This window comes from Alosa sapidissima, chromosome 12, assembly GCF_018492685.1.
Source record: "Alosa sapidissima isolate fAloSap1 chromosome 12, fAloSap1.pri, whole genome shotgun sequence".
NCBI classification, from domain to species: domain Eukaryota; kingdom Metazoa; phylum Chordata; class Actinopteri; order Clupeiformes; family Clupeidae; genus Alosa; species Alosa sapidissima.
The window spans coordinates 21,302,842-21,317,092 of NC_055968.1; the positions used below are offsets into that span (position 1 = coordinate 21,302,842).

The 14,251-nt window shown below is 41.0% G+C and overlaps 1 protein-coding gene across 1 annotated transcript; it reads left to right on the forward strand.

Annotated features, from left to right (window-relative positions):
* Positions 1-572: 572 nt before the first annotated feature.
* On the forward strand, positions 573-7,890 carry mfsd12b (major facilitator superfamily domain containing 12b). The gene is made up of 10 exons (XM_042056359.1): positions 573-1,328; positions 1,412-1,622; positions 1,826-1,955; positions 2,211-2,438; positions 2,994-3,086; positions 3,211-3,303; positions 3,818-3,988; positions 4,094-4,188; positions 4,493-4,623; positions 7,134-7,890. Exons 1-10 carry the CDS (start codon positions 1,064-1,066, stop codon positions 7,211-7,213), a joined length of 1,497 nt encoding a protein of 498 aa, XP_041912293.1. The 5' UTR covers positions 573-1,063; the 3' UTR covers positions 7,214-7,890.
* Positions 7,891-14,251: the final 6,361 nt, after the last annotated feature.

Here is a 14,251-nt window from a genome sequence, read left to right on the forward strand (position 1 = left end):
TATGTCCCTCTCAGCCTCACTGGCACGTGTGAACTTTTAAGCTGCAAATTGTGTTTAATATTTGATGCCACACAAACCTGATCAATATTTGATGCCATACAAACCTCCTAATCAGAGAGACTGTGAGTGCATGAAATTAAGATAGCCTATATTTACCGGATAATCAAAGTAGGTTTGTGAAGAAGATAGCCAGGGCATTTGATGATGTCAAGGTCCGATGCCTACAGGCCTGAACCTCCAGGGAATATGCTAAAGAAGTTCCAGAAATGCTTATGTGCACGACTTTGTTTAGCTGGGACTGACTTTTAGCTTTCAAAATAGGCTTATGTGCAAGGACTTATTTCCTTAGCCAATTTATCTGGAACATTACTTGTAAGAAGCTTCTCTTATAGGCTATGCTTCTTTTTTTGTTTTTTGTTTTTTCTTTAAAAAAAAAAAAAAAAGATTTTTATTTCAAAATAAGTTTGAGATGTTTTTCTGTAGCCTGAGGGGACGGCCTAAACAAGTTGGAACAAAACGCCTCCATAAGTGGAAAGCCCTAAACACAGAAAGGAAAGTGAAAATTAGAATGCACTAAATGAAAGGATGAATAAAAATTTGCATTTAAAAACGCTTCATAATCATCTTTTCATTTTGAGTTATTAGTTATCTTAAAGGCGTCATTGACAGACCCGGCAAAGAGGAAGCATAACGCATGTGACTTTGTGTTGTGATACGGCCAATGTTAAGAAGCTTGGAGACTGGCCATAAAAGTGCAGCAGCGTTCGTGGAAATAGCTTCGGTTTTTGTTTTAACCTTGCCAACTACTCAGCATAATCTGCACTGTGTTTAAAGTCGTCAAGGCCAGTAAAAGTGCTGACTGCTGAAGGGCTTTAACAAGAACGTCCTGGAAACACCTGCTGTCATTTGGATATTGATTTTTTTTTAATTTACTTTTGCTATATGATGGGCATCCTTTATTCTTGCGCGCGACATGGTTAGATTTTAAACGTTTCATTATCATCGTCTGAATAGGTCTGACAAAATATTGAAGACAGATCTCCGCATATGATAAAAAACAAAAATGCCTGAACAGTATAGTTTACCAATCCGCAAGCGCCTGTGCTATGCTGTAGGACATTTCTTGAATGACTTGTGCGCGTCCATGTGGTTCACGTATTTGCTAGTGTATTACCACACCGTCCTCGGTTTCCTCGACACATATGCAGGTGTTTTACTGTTCATCGGTCAAATAGCGGACGGGATTTGCACGCCTCTCATCGGTTATGAATCGGACCGGACACCAGGATGTGGATCTTATGGGAAAAGAAAGACTTGGCATTTAGTGGGTAAGGCTGTTGTGACATGCGTACACACATAAAAGTATATCTGGGAGAAATGCAGAGTTTAACTTATTTCTGTTTCCTTTCAGGAACTTTGTGTGTGATTGTGTCCTTCCCTTTTATATTTAACCCCTGTCTTGGGTGTGCCGGGGGTACGCCAAATTGGGTGGGCATCACCTACTTCACCCCGTTCATAATCGTGTTCCAGTTCGGCTGGGCAGCCACCCAGATATCCCACCTGTCCCTTATCCCTGAACTGGTCTCCTGCGAACATGACAAGGTGGAACTCACAGCATACAGGTATAGCCAGCAGTTCAGTAAATCAAGCCACATAACAGAGAATTAAATTACATATCCATTAACACATGAGTAGGCCTACCTAAAAGCAAAGGTGACACTGCACACTGATACTGGTAGAGACAAAGTAGAACTGCAGTCACTCAGATCTCAGTATTTGTGTTGATAATATTCATGGCAACATCATGTGTCTCTTCCTTGTTTAGAAATGCTTTCAGTGTGGTGGCTAACATCACAGTGTATGCTGTGGCATGGTTGCTCTTCCACTTCCAAGCACAGCACGCGGATCCCACCGTTACCGACAGCTTGGGACCTGTGGATATTCCACTGTTCAGGGTAACATTTCCGACCCCATTTGCCAACATTTTAATATTTATATACTCAAAAATGTTCTGTCTTACAGTAAGTAAATTCTGTCTTACAGTAAGTAAATATGAAGCACAAGCCTTTAGACAAATTACTACATTTAGAAGACCTCAACTTCTAAACCATTAGAACACCTCATATTCCATAAAAACTACTGCACTCATAAACAGGCAAAGGCACCTTAATATATGATGTTATCTCCTTCCTTGGCATGCTTCCTGTTAGGAGCTGGCTCTGATAGTGGTGGGCACGGGGGCAGTGTTCTCCCTCATCTTCCACCTGGGCACGCGTGAGAAGGCCCAGCAGAGGGAAGAGGAGGAGGAGGCGGCGGCTGGTGAGGGGGACTGCCTGACCAGTTCCTACCAGACCCTCATGCCTCCATCCCCTCAGAGCTCCACCCCTCCTGTACTGCTCCAGTGGAAACATTGGCTTCGGGAGCCATCCTTCTACCAGGTGAGCCTGGCCTTCACCAGGCATGGACACGGAATATCAAGACAGCAATATTGCAATATTTGTGATCATTGTGTTATTGATGCATTGACACCTAATGCTGATACATAAAAAATAACAAATTTGTTCAGATAACCATTTTAGTTTTCCAGAGAATACTTCTCTGCTTCTGTGGTAGGGTTCTTGATAAATCAGCAACTAAAGGGGGAGACCAGTACATATATAACACAGCATACACTTTATCTGCATGTTTTTTTTGGTGCACAGGCTACGTATACTTTGATCACATTTACCTTGCCAAGAGACTCCCAGTCTTTAAAATATAACATATGGGAGAAATAAATTGTAGTGTACCACAGAACTGAATCACATACTTCCATGGTAAAATGAAAAGAATCTACCATGTCAGATACCAGCAGCAGAATGTGTGCATTTGTACCAGAAACAGCAACAGTTTGCAAAGCTTGGTAATGAAATACTCTTGCCTGTTCATGCCTGAACTTTAAACTTCCCACCCGACCAACTCAGCTATTTTGCTGCTGCTGCTTTAACCCACAGGTGGCTCTGCTGTATATGTGCACCAGGCTGATAGTGAACCTGTCACAGACATATATCTCCATGTTCTTGACCAATTCCCTGCTGCTCCCTAAGGTAGGCAACCCAAAGCACACTTTGATGGTCTCAGTGATATGAAGTTTATTCTTCTGTCACTCCTCAGATAGAGTTTTGCATGTAGATTTGACAGCACTCCTGTCGTTCTCCTTCTCCATCGCAGAACTTCATAGCAACAATCCCACTGGTGATGTATGTGAGTGGGTTGGTGTCATCTCTGGTCATGAAACCTCTTAGCAAGCGCATCAGCATTAAGGTGAGTCTACACTCTCTTTTCGCCACATTCTTGGATATCTCGCGCTCTCTCTCTCTCTCTCTCTTTCCCCTTTTCTCTGTTTGTATTATCTTGACAATTACTTTAATCTTTAAACAAAATTATTGGTAAGGAATTGATGTTTGATGCAGGAGTATGCTTTTGCAATATAGATTTCTTTGAAGAAAAAATGTTTGAGATCAATGTTGACCCTTATGAGATGGATAACTGGTAGAAAAAAAGAGTTAAATAAAGTAAAGTAGGTTAAATCAGTGTTTAGCCAACAGTGAACTTTGAAAATCCCCAAATCTGTGCAATGCGTCACAGAGCAAAGTAATGCTTTGGAACAAATTCCTCACTTATGTACACCTGCACTAGACATCAGTGTTACTTCATTAAAGCTTCAGTTACACTGATGCATACCTCCATAATGTGAAACGGAATCAAGTCCTGTTGCTTTGAAATTACTCTCCAAAAGACTGGTCATGTCTGACAATTTGCTTCAAATAAATCGCAGATGACCTATTTGGTGGGGCTGCTGCTGATTATGGCCTTTGCCTTGTGGGTTCTGCTGGAGAGGAACATGGGGAAGCTCATTTACGGTGGAGCGGTTCTCCTAGGGTCCGGTTCCACTATTATCCTGGTCATGTCTCTGTCCCTGACCGCCAACCTCATCGGAGAACAAACGGTTGGCACCTACATCCTTCTGCATTTGCACCCTTTTCAGCTACTTTGCCACATTGGTGGGTGTCCTTAATGACCCTGCTAACCTGCCCTATTTTTCCATCCCCAGCAAAGTGGAGCCTTTGTGTACGGAGCAATGAGCTTTACTGACAAAGTTGCCAATGGCCTTGGTGTGATGCTAATCCAAACCTTGTATCCTTGTCAGTAAGTTAAACCCAGACACATTTAAATGACGTTAAGATGCTAAAACTCTCATTACTCATTACACTAAAATGCTTATTACTCACTTCCGTGCCAGCCTTAAGCACTATATTATGTTTGCTGGTCAGAAAGGACTGCGCATAAAATTGATTCCTCTGCATCAGTATACTAGATATTTGATATAATCAATTTTAAAAATTAAAAGTAGATAATATGTTAAATATAATTTAGTACATAAAATGCAGTATAATGCGCTAGACTCTAACATGTGTCTGTGTGTCTGTGTTGCTCTTTCTGCCCTCTATAGTACTGCAGCCTGCTGTCCTGACTGTGTGTGGTTTTACCACAGTGTGATGGTGTCTGTGACTGGCGGGGTGGCCTTGGTGGCAGCACTAGCTCTGATCAGTCTCTTCGTCTGGCCCATCCAGATTCGCCGAGGTAAGTAAACATCCCTGACAAGCACACAACAACACTTCCTCAATGCATTCCTCTAACCTGACTCATGGAAAGGGTATCAGTGCAGGCACATGACAGCCTGCTGGTGAGAGTTGCCTATGACCTTACTTACTCTATCTGAAAGGTGCATTCCAAGAGTTTGACAGGTGAGAAGGACTATTGCACATGAGGTTTCTTGCCTAAATTATTGTTCCCAGCATTGCTCTTTTGTGCAACTTGACAATAATAGTTAAGTCGGATAAATCATTTTATATAATGGATATTGAAATGTAATATCATAGAATTAATGTAAACTCAGCAAAGAATTCAAATGCTATTGTTTAACTTTAATCTCCTTAACTTTTAACACAGATTCTACACAGAACAAGCCAACAGATTGCCAATGAAACCATTAAGGTCATTGACTGTTAGGGTAAAGGCATATTTCTTATGCACTATAGCAAACCCCAACCAAAATATTAAGTGGCGAGAGAGAGAAACAAACAGCACTTACATGGAAGGGAGGGAGAGAGAGAGAATTCAAAGACCTTTTTAGAAAATGATCATGCCAGTTCTTCCCTCATTAAAATGTTGACTAGATTTGGAACGTTAGCTAGCCCTCTTCCCTCTTTCTAGCATGTTAAGAGTGATACCAGTGAGTCTTCATCCTAGCTGTATAATTGAGCTCAGTACAGCCTCTGAAAGTCAGTGATTAATTAACTTTTTTCAATTAATTGTGGCGATTGACGCATACATTTTTGACTACTAAAGACATAACAATTATATTTTGTACTCGCTCAGCATAATCACTCCATGTGTGGTGAAGGATGAATTGGTCCACAGCAGACCTGTTTGCCCAAAGTCAAATAGAATATAGTCGCCTTCCTAAAATTATGGCATATACCGGTAAGTCATGTTTTTACAAAAAAAATGTTTGCCTAAATCATCATCATTAAATTTTTGGTTAACTTTTTTGTGTTTTCTGAAAAACCTGGAAAAAATGACTTATGCCATTATTTTAGGAAGGTTACTCTTAATCATTGTTTTCTATTAAGAATACCCTGGTCAGTAGCCTAGAAATCTAGACGCACCCTAGCGGCGGCAAATTAATTTGATCAGCCTGTACATCTAGTATCAAACCATAGGGATTTCTATTGGCTGACGCCGTGGACGTCATCCAATCACAGCGCTCTATTTTGTTAAAGAGTCTTAAGGTGGGCTTAACAGGATGGTGGCTATGGCTAACAAAGAGCGGTTGTTTGAATCGGCGTTGGCGTCAACTTTGGATATAAGGATACAAGGATACAAGGAAGTTTATTGTCACATGCATATAGTTACTGGAAGTAAGAAATGCAGTGAAATTATGTCTGGTGTTAGCCTATTTGTGCAAAGTGTGGGGGGGGGGGGGGGGGGTAAAAAGTGTTGGACTTGTGCTTTTCTTTGAAAGTTGAGCAACACAATGCACTTAAGTCATTCCTTTCGAAGAAGGATGTATTTGCCGTTTTGTCGACCGGATACGGATATGGTCGAAGCGCTGGCCTATTGCATGCCTAGGCAGTTTGAAAGACAATTCTCTGCCCGCCCCTTGGATTAAGCGAGGTGAATGATTCGATTCCAGACTATACATTTCAATGATATAGGATGGCCCGCCAGGCTACCTGGTCAGTATAGCAGATAAGATATGGGACGTGTAGAGAGTAAGAGATCAGTGCACAACTGCAAACAGCTGACTTAGCACCCACTGAAGGGAATGTCCATTGCTCAGAAGTTCAGGCAATCCACATGGGGTGCATAACCCTAAATTATTAATCTCAGCCATTAATTTTAGCCGTGGCAGTCATTCGCAGGCAGCCTCTGTCCCAGTTCTTATCAATGGTCCCCGCCCTCCCAAAACAAGGAAGTCAGCACTTATACCTGTGTCAAATAAGGACTGTGAGTACTTCCTGTAGCTAAATGTCATTAGTTCCTTTGTTATTTGTACACAGCAGATATAGAACTTGGCTCCTGCAACTTGACTTTTGATGGAAAGGTTTAAGCTTAAAGCTGTCTAATCCATTTTTATTTATTAGAGCTCTGAGTTTGTCTGTATTTGGTCAGTCTGACCAAGTTTTAGATTACCTGTAAGAAAGTACAATTTCATTTAATAAGTATGTTTTCTGTGCCCAACTATGCAACATCAGCATGTATCACGATGGAGTTAAAATGATGAATTGAGGCAATAGTCTCTCCTGCATCCCCCCTGCCTGCATGCCATTTCTTTTGAACCTCTGACTCAGACTGGTTCCTTAGTTGTTCTCAGAAAGACTGGATTGAAGTCGTACTTCTCCTAACTTCCCCTATGTTGTAGTCAGTGTGTAGTAGTATCCAAAGCTACCCAGCCCACCAGGCTGCACATCAATCTATTTCTGTCTGCGGCTGGTACATGCAGCGCTGGTGTAGATCAGCTCTCAGCTCTACTTCCTGTTTCTCTGTGTGAATGGGCTTTACTGAAACGTTGCCTGGTCTCTTCGCAGGTCTTCCTGTTTTGACCGGATGCACGGCTGCGGATGGAAAGGATACATATGGCACTCTGGCCCACTCTGTTGTGAACTGAGGGCCTGAGGCCACACTGATAACACTGCCGTTTGCCACGAATGTTTAGGCTGCTCGTCATATTTCACTGTGGATGGGAAGAGGAAAGGAAACCACCTGGCAACCCTGTTTCTTTTTCTGCAACTTTTCTGTTTTTTTTGTCTTTTTCAGATCCTTCTTCTTGTTAAACAGTGAGGCACATCAATAATATAAGAGACTTGTTATTGATGTCATCAGACAACATCAATTTGCTATGGCATTGTTGACACTATCTTTAATCACCAGATGTTTTACACATTCATTGTTGGCATTTGGGCAGAACACTCAAACTGTTTTATTATGAGTCATTGTTTTTTAAGGATTTATACAGTTTTAATGGTACTCTTTATGGGTAGTTAGTTTTTATAACCTAAAGATACAGTTTTTAGACAAAAAAAAAAGACTTCTTCTGTAATAAGAATTGAAAGGCTCTTGAAAGTCACTATCTCTAGTGTAAAAGCTCAGAGAAAGTGGATACCAGGGACAGACTGTCTTACTCTTTCATAGAAAACAGAGTTCTACTAACAGTTTGGTTTCTGTTCCTCTAACGCAGTGTTTCAGACCAAGGACCACTTAACCAATACAAAAAAAATCACAGACCACCTAGCTAAAAAAACCTACTTCAACAGTATATTACACTAGGCCTACTCACTGAACCACCTTGCTTATTGTTTTTGCACCTTGCTTATTGTGTCAGAAGATTCATGGCGTAGCTTACATAGGCAGTGTTGCAGAACTGTTTTGATTTACATACAAGTTGGTTCAATACTGCAAATATTGCAATTACAACGTTTGCTCGCGGAGCACTTGAGATAGCTTGCGGACCACACTTTGAGAAACACTGCTCTAACGCCTCTACTAAATTGTTACTGCTGCCTTTCTCATTGTGATATGCAAACATGTTTGATGTGTAAAAGGAATGTTAATATAGCTCAAACTTGATGGGTGTGTATCACTGATGCTTGTTTGTGCTGAAGGGTATTTTCTTAAATGTAATTTTTTTTATACGTTTTTTTTTTCTAGTATTTGTTTCTAGTCTTGTATTGGATGTATTTTTTATACTTTCAGTTGTAAAGTCAAATTTTATTCTCCAAATTATTTATATTGCAAAGAGCACTTTCAAATTCAGTACATTCAGTCTGTGAGCGGATCACATTGTACTCAGATAGTGTGATAGAGTACAAGTGTGCATACAGTAGAGTCAAATGGAATTTTTAGGTCAGTAGATTTAATTTAGGTACATACATGGGGTTTGTCAGTAAAATGTGTTTCAATCATTTTGTTTTTGTCTTGTTTTGTATTCACAGTAATATTTATTATGTTCTGGATTGTCATTTTAAGAAAACAAGAAATCTCATTTAATTGGTGAGAAGTGTGGACTACATCGTATAGATTCATATTTGGAGATTGGACTTTGTCTTTGTCTTTGCCGAGGCCTATATCTTGCATACCATAAATAATAAGACCCTCATTACGAGTAGAACAAGTCATGGCACATACAACACTGACGGGTGAAGTCTGACACCTTTCATAACACGTTTATGACACACCACTCTGGGTTTGTTGGGATCAGTCCATGTGGAGCCCTTCAGTCGTCATGACATGACATACTTTTACCCAAGCAGTTTTTAACTTTTAAAATGGTCATCTCTTCTTCCTCATGTCATGACCGCTTCTCAGGGAAACTTCCTCATACCTCAAACTCGACACACCTGTTTTCCTTGCAGGGTAGCCTGCTGGCAATGATGTGGCCATTCCTTCAGCATAGATTTCAGAGTGTATTATGCATACTGTACATACAACATTCTTTTTTCAGATATAGGCCTACACATGAGACATGTTACATTCCTAGAGCTACAGTATAGGTAGGGAATTTCCCACAGTGGCCAATCAACAACCAAGCCTATTTACCATGAAAAACAAAATCACCAACAAAGAAACCTTTGTGGACAGAAAAATCATCACCAACAGAACAGCCTTGGAGAGTATTTCACTGGAGTTATCAAGCCGGTACCTTCCTTCATCAGGGTTTCATTGAATTAGGCCCAACAGTAGACACACCTGTGACGACTCTGAGCGCTGCTCCTGCGAGCGCCTATAGGCGTGGCTTTAGTGCTTGTTAAGGCCGCACCTAATTTGCTGCATCTTCATTGCTATGGCCGTTTACAAAATATAGGCTAATATCATTGCAGCAATGTTCTTCTGAAAAGACTTAACATAAAATTAAATAAATTAATCTTGAAGTAAAACAGTGTATCAAATAAAGTAAAAAAAGGTGAAGTTATTTTGAAAAAAGAAAGAAAATGAGTTCTCCCTCCTATTGTGTTCGTTTTATGTTTACTAGTTTTGTGTTCCCAATCAAAAATGACCACTGCATTATAACTTGTTATAAATCCATAGTAACACACATATTATCCTGTAATGTTGTGATAGACCTTTGTATCACAACACTTGTGATACCAACACCTTGTGTTCTAGTATAAGTATAAGTATATATACTTTTTTGATCCCGTGAGGGAAATTTGGTCTCTGCATTTAACCCAATCGGTGAATTAGTGAAACACAAACAGCACACGATGTACACACAGTGAGGTGAAGCACACACTAATCCCGGCGCAGTGAGCTGCCTGCTACAACGGCGGCGCTCGGGGAGCAGTGAGGGGTTAGGTGCCTTGCTCAAGGGCACTTCAGCCGCAGGCCACTGGTCGGGGCTTGAACCGGGAACCCTCCGGTTACAAGTCCAGAGTGCTAACCAGTGGCCACGGCTGCCCCTAAAAATAAAAATTCTATTGGATATAACCAGTTTTGTACTTCCATTTGCTATTGATGGCCTGCAGGCCTCACTGACCTGAGCTTATGCAAGTCAGAAAGGTGAAGATTCTATTGGGGAAAGGTTCTAGTGGGGGCTGACATAGAAGCAAAGAGGGGGAGTGAGGGTGTGTTTGTGTGTGTTTTTTAATGTACAGAAGCACATATACAGTCCACAAACGAGTTAGGAGTGCTGCTTGGGTGTTGACATATACAGTCCACCTGATCACCACCACACAAGTATGTGCCTGGACTCAATTTCATACATTGACCATTTTCTCACCCATTCATTTCTAATGGCCGGTCATTTTTGACCGGAAATACACATGGGTGTTCTAAGGTTAAATAAAACACTCAAATTGTTATAAAAAACTATTATAATTTGTTTTGTGTGTTCAGATGCCTTGTATTAACAAAGTCAAGGAGCCTCATGATGGTCAGAATAGGTTAACAATCATTTTTGAGAGAAAAGAATTGTCAATCGGTCATATTTGACCGCAAACACAACGCTTTTCTTCACATCTTGTTTAACCACCAACAAGTTTGCAGCTTTATCCTAAGTCGTGTAAAGATAAAATAATGCAATATGCAAATTGCAAACTATTCATCACCAGTGCAAAGAAATAAAGCATTTTTGTTTTCTCCAAATCTCACCCACAAGTCCCTGAACTGATGCCCTCATCTCATTGCTTTGAGTCTGATGCTCACATCTGGCTTTGAGTCATCAACATCTGGGTGGACACTTTAATTGAATATGGAAAAAAATCGTTATGGAATATAATCAACAGAAACTAGTAAAAAAACAAACCCCCCTAACATTTCTAAACAGTTCCGTGGGGGGCACTGTGTGGCTCTTGCAGCGGTAAAAGCTTCTGGTTCTCTCTCCTCCTTTTCTACCCCTGCACAAGCAATGCCGTGCCCCCCACCGAAGTGTTTAGAAATGTGGTCGGGGGTAATTTGAAGAGCAGGCGTCACCCCTGCTTGTTAGTGGCCTCACTAATTGGAGTTTGGGTAGGGGCCTGTGGCTGGCTGGAGGCGGTGCAATGCAAACGATCCAGGCCTGCGTGGTACGGTGCAGTGTGGTGTGGTGGAGGGGAGGACATGTAGAGCATGTGGGAGGAGGAGACCTGCTGGTGCTATTGCTTATGGAGATCAAATAGCCTCCCACATGCCTGCTGTACAGGGGCTCTGCAGTGGGCGGATGCTTGTGTGATATGACAAGCTGATTAGTAGTTCCTGGTCTGGATCTTCATAAAATATATGATGTGCTTAATAGCCTTGCACAGTTCCACCATTGTCTTACTCTTGTGCATTTTTCTTATGTTATTTCAGATTTGATATCATTAACCTGAATTCATAAACGGAGTTGAGTTGAAAAACAACTAGGCACAACTAGGCAACAAGTAAACAAAAGGCCAATAATTTACACTATTAGTGTTTATTAAATATATTTTTTGTTAAAGAAATGCTGCCAATTTGATGTTTAACTTGAGGAAGTATTAATACATGGTGCATTGTCACTTTAAGAGAGTCTACACGGTTCTCATAACGTCCTTTTGCCAGCTGTTAGGCTACTTACAAAGGATAAGGCTGATCCAACTCTAGCCTTGTTTGTTTGCACCACATTGACAACACAATAGTAAGTTATTACAAGGAGCCTTCATTGTTGGGATATGGAAACATGTAATGAGTTGTTGCTAGCGTGACATTTTTGTTTGCCATTAAAAGTGCAGTACGAGCATGGTAGCCACCTAGCTATCTGAATGGAATAAGCTATGTTTCAATCGGCATATGCTTAACAAACGCTAGTCTCTTAACATGAATATTTGCAAGCCTCCAAGCACGACGTCACACTTTAAATCCTACCTGTTGCCTTTCACCATCCACTTATTTAACTGATGTCGCATCCCTTGACATGCCATCTCCTTTTCCCTCTGTCTTTTTCTATTTTTAGCCACTGACAGCTTTTTTGCTGTAACCATCTTTTTCCATAGAAAGCAACTCACTACTCGTAGGCCTACCTGCTCGCTCAGTGCTCACGGTGCCCCCCCACTCCCTCTTCTATGTCAAAATTCTATTATGGAATCTTATGAGATAGGGCGCCTACTGTAGCCTGTTAGTACTCTAAAATGTTGAAATGGTTTAGAAACGCACAACAGTAGCTTTTTGTAGAAAATAGCAAATAAATATATATATATATATTTTTTTACCATGCTTTGGCGCCCCCATGGTGTTGCGCCCCTATGCGCCGCATATAGCGCATACCCACTTTTTGCGCCACTGCTTAGCCCTACAAATAACATTTCACAAGAAGGTAGGGAAATTACATAATTTACATGCTAACTATACAAAGCATTTCTATTTTATGTTGCACTGCCTTCTTACTATGTAGACATGTGTTATATACAACAAGGGCATGATGAATCATTGTTGGAAACATCTGGGGTGCCTCTCCATCCTAAAGAGCTTGGGCACCCAAGTCCTGGTTTTATTTCAGAAAGATTCAACAAAATTATATATAAAAAAGCTTTGGACATATGTTAGGTGATATCATTTTTAAACATCTGTTTTGGCTTTTCCAAGTAACGCCCACATTTGTAATGTAATCACAGTAATATTGATTTTCAGTGGTATTTTCTCATTTAGGGACTGTTCGTTATTTATTTAAGGGGCAACCAGAGGAGTTTTGGGAGCGTTAGTCAAAAAAGACGTGACCCTCCCTCGCCAGCAAGACATTTTTCTATGACCCTCCAAAGTGATTGAGAAAAAACGCATGACCCTCCCCAACAATTTATTGATGTCTTCTGTAGCCTACTGGGTCAATTTGGGACCTTGCATGCTATCACTCCTTCCTTGAAATGCCTTGAAAAGGCTGTTTGCACAATTTCACAAATAATCACCTGGACCCTGTCAACTTTTTCCGGGTTTATCACGTATTTTAACTTTTTCCCCCGCTGTCTGAGGAGCTGCAGGGCCGTCGCAAGGGCCCTGTGCGAACTTGACAGGTGCGAGGCCCTTTTGACTTACGTGCATGAAATCATGCGATAGCCTACTTTACATGTACTGTAGCCCAGTGTTTTTCAACCACTGTGCCGGGGCACACTAGTGTGCCGTGAGAGATTATCAGGTGTGTCGCAGAAAATTACCCAAATGTCACTCACTGGTCCAGAAAAGCAACTGTTGCATCAAAGAATTTATAACCACATGCTCTCATTGATTGATTGCACTATTTGTGGCATGCAGGCATTGTACAACGGGGGCCCCATATCCAGTATTCACAGAATCATCACATATCCAGTTCATAACAACAATTAAATTAGATATAGTCACCTACAAATGAAACAGAGGGTGCTTGTTTTATTGAGCAGGTCTTGCATAGAAGCCATAATAAGGCCATATCTGTGTATTATTTGAAATTTTAGGCTATGGTATGTTTATTTTTTCTTCACACAGGATGTTAGGTGTGCCGTGGGACATTTTAAGTGTCAAAAGTGTGCCGTGGCACAAAAAAGGTTGAAAAACACTGCTGTAGCCTACTGTCGGTGCATTTTAATAGTAGTAGCCTAGGCTAATAGGCTACACCAGCTTGTCTTTAAAGCAACCATATGTAAGATTGTGGCCAAAACTGGTACTGCAATCACTTTCAAATTACTGTAGAGCGGTGTATCCCCTCCCCCTCCCCCCTGACTCGAGGTTGCCAACACGGATGCCGAAACACTACTGACTTTGTGATTACTAGATAGGTGGAGGGCGCATCAGGCCAAAACACAACATGACATGACAAAACACAACATCAACATCAAACTTCACTTTTTAAATGACAATATCCTGGCCGGACTACTGTTGTCAGTGATATAAGTATTTGAAATGAACATGATTTCTTAATGTCTAGTGACTTATCAGGGCCATTTTATGATTAATTGAAATACATTTCTTACATACGGTTCCTTTAATGTCATCTTTGGCCAGGTGCTAGGGCCATCAGATGCAAGGCCCTGGGCAACGGCCCAAATTTTTCTGTTTTCATGAATATAAAAGTTGGGTGACCCTCCCTCCTAGACTAAAAAAAGTCGGGTGACCCTCCCCTCAACAAAGAATAAAAAGACGTAACCCTCCCCTATTTTCCTCCGGTCCCTTAGATAGAAAGCTTGGTAAATTGGCCTTGATATTCAAATTTAGGTGGAAAACTTGTCAAGTTGGCCTTGCATGTGTA

Coding starts and splice junctions, on each gene's coding strand:
- mfsd12b (XM_042056359.1), top strand. CDS start 1,064: ATGCCTGAACAGTATAGTTTACCAATCCGCAAGCGCCTGTGCTATGCT. Junction 1,956..2,210: donor TGGATATTCCACTGTTCAGG/GTAACATTTCCG, acceptor GCTTCCTGTTAG/GAGCTGGCTCTGATAGTGGT. Junction 4,189..4,492: donor CAAACCTTGTATCCTTGTCA/GTAAGTTAAACC, acceptor TGCCCTCTATAG/TACTGCAGCCTGCTGTCCTG.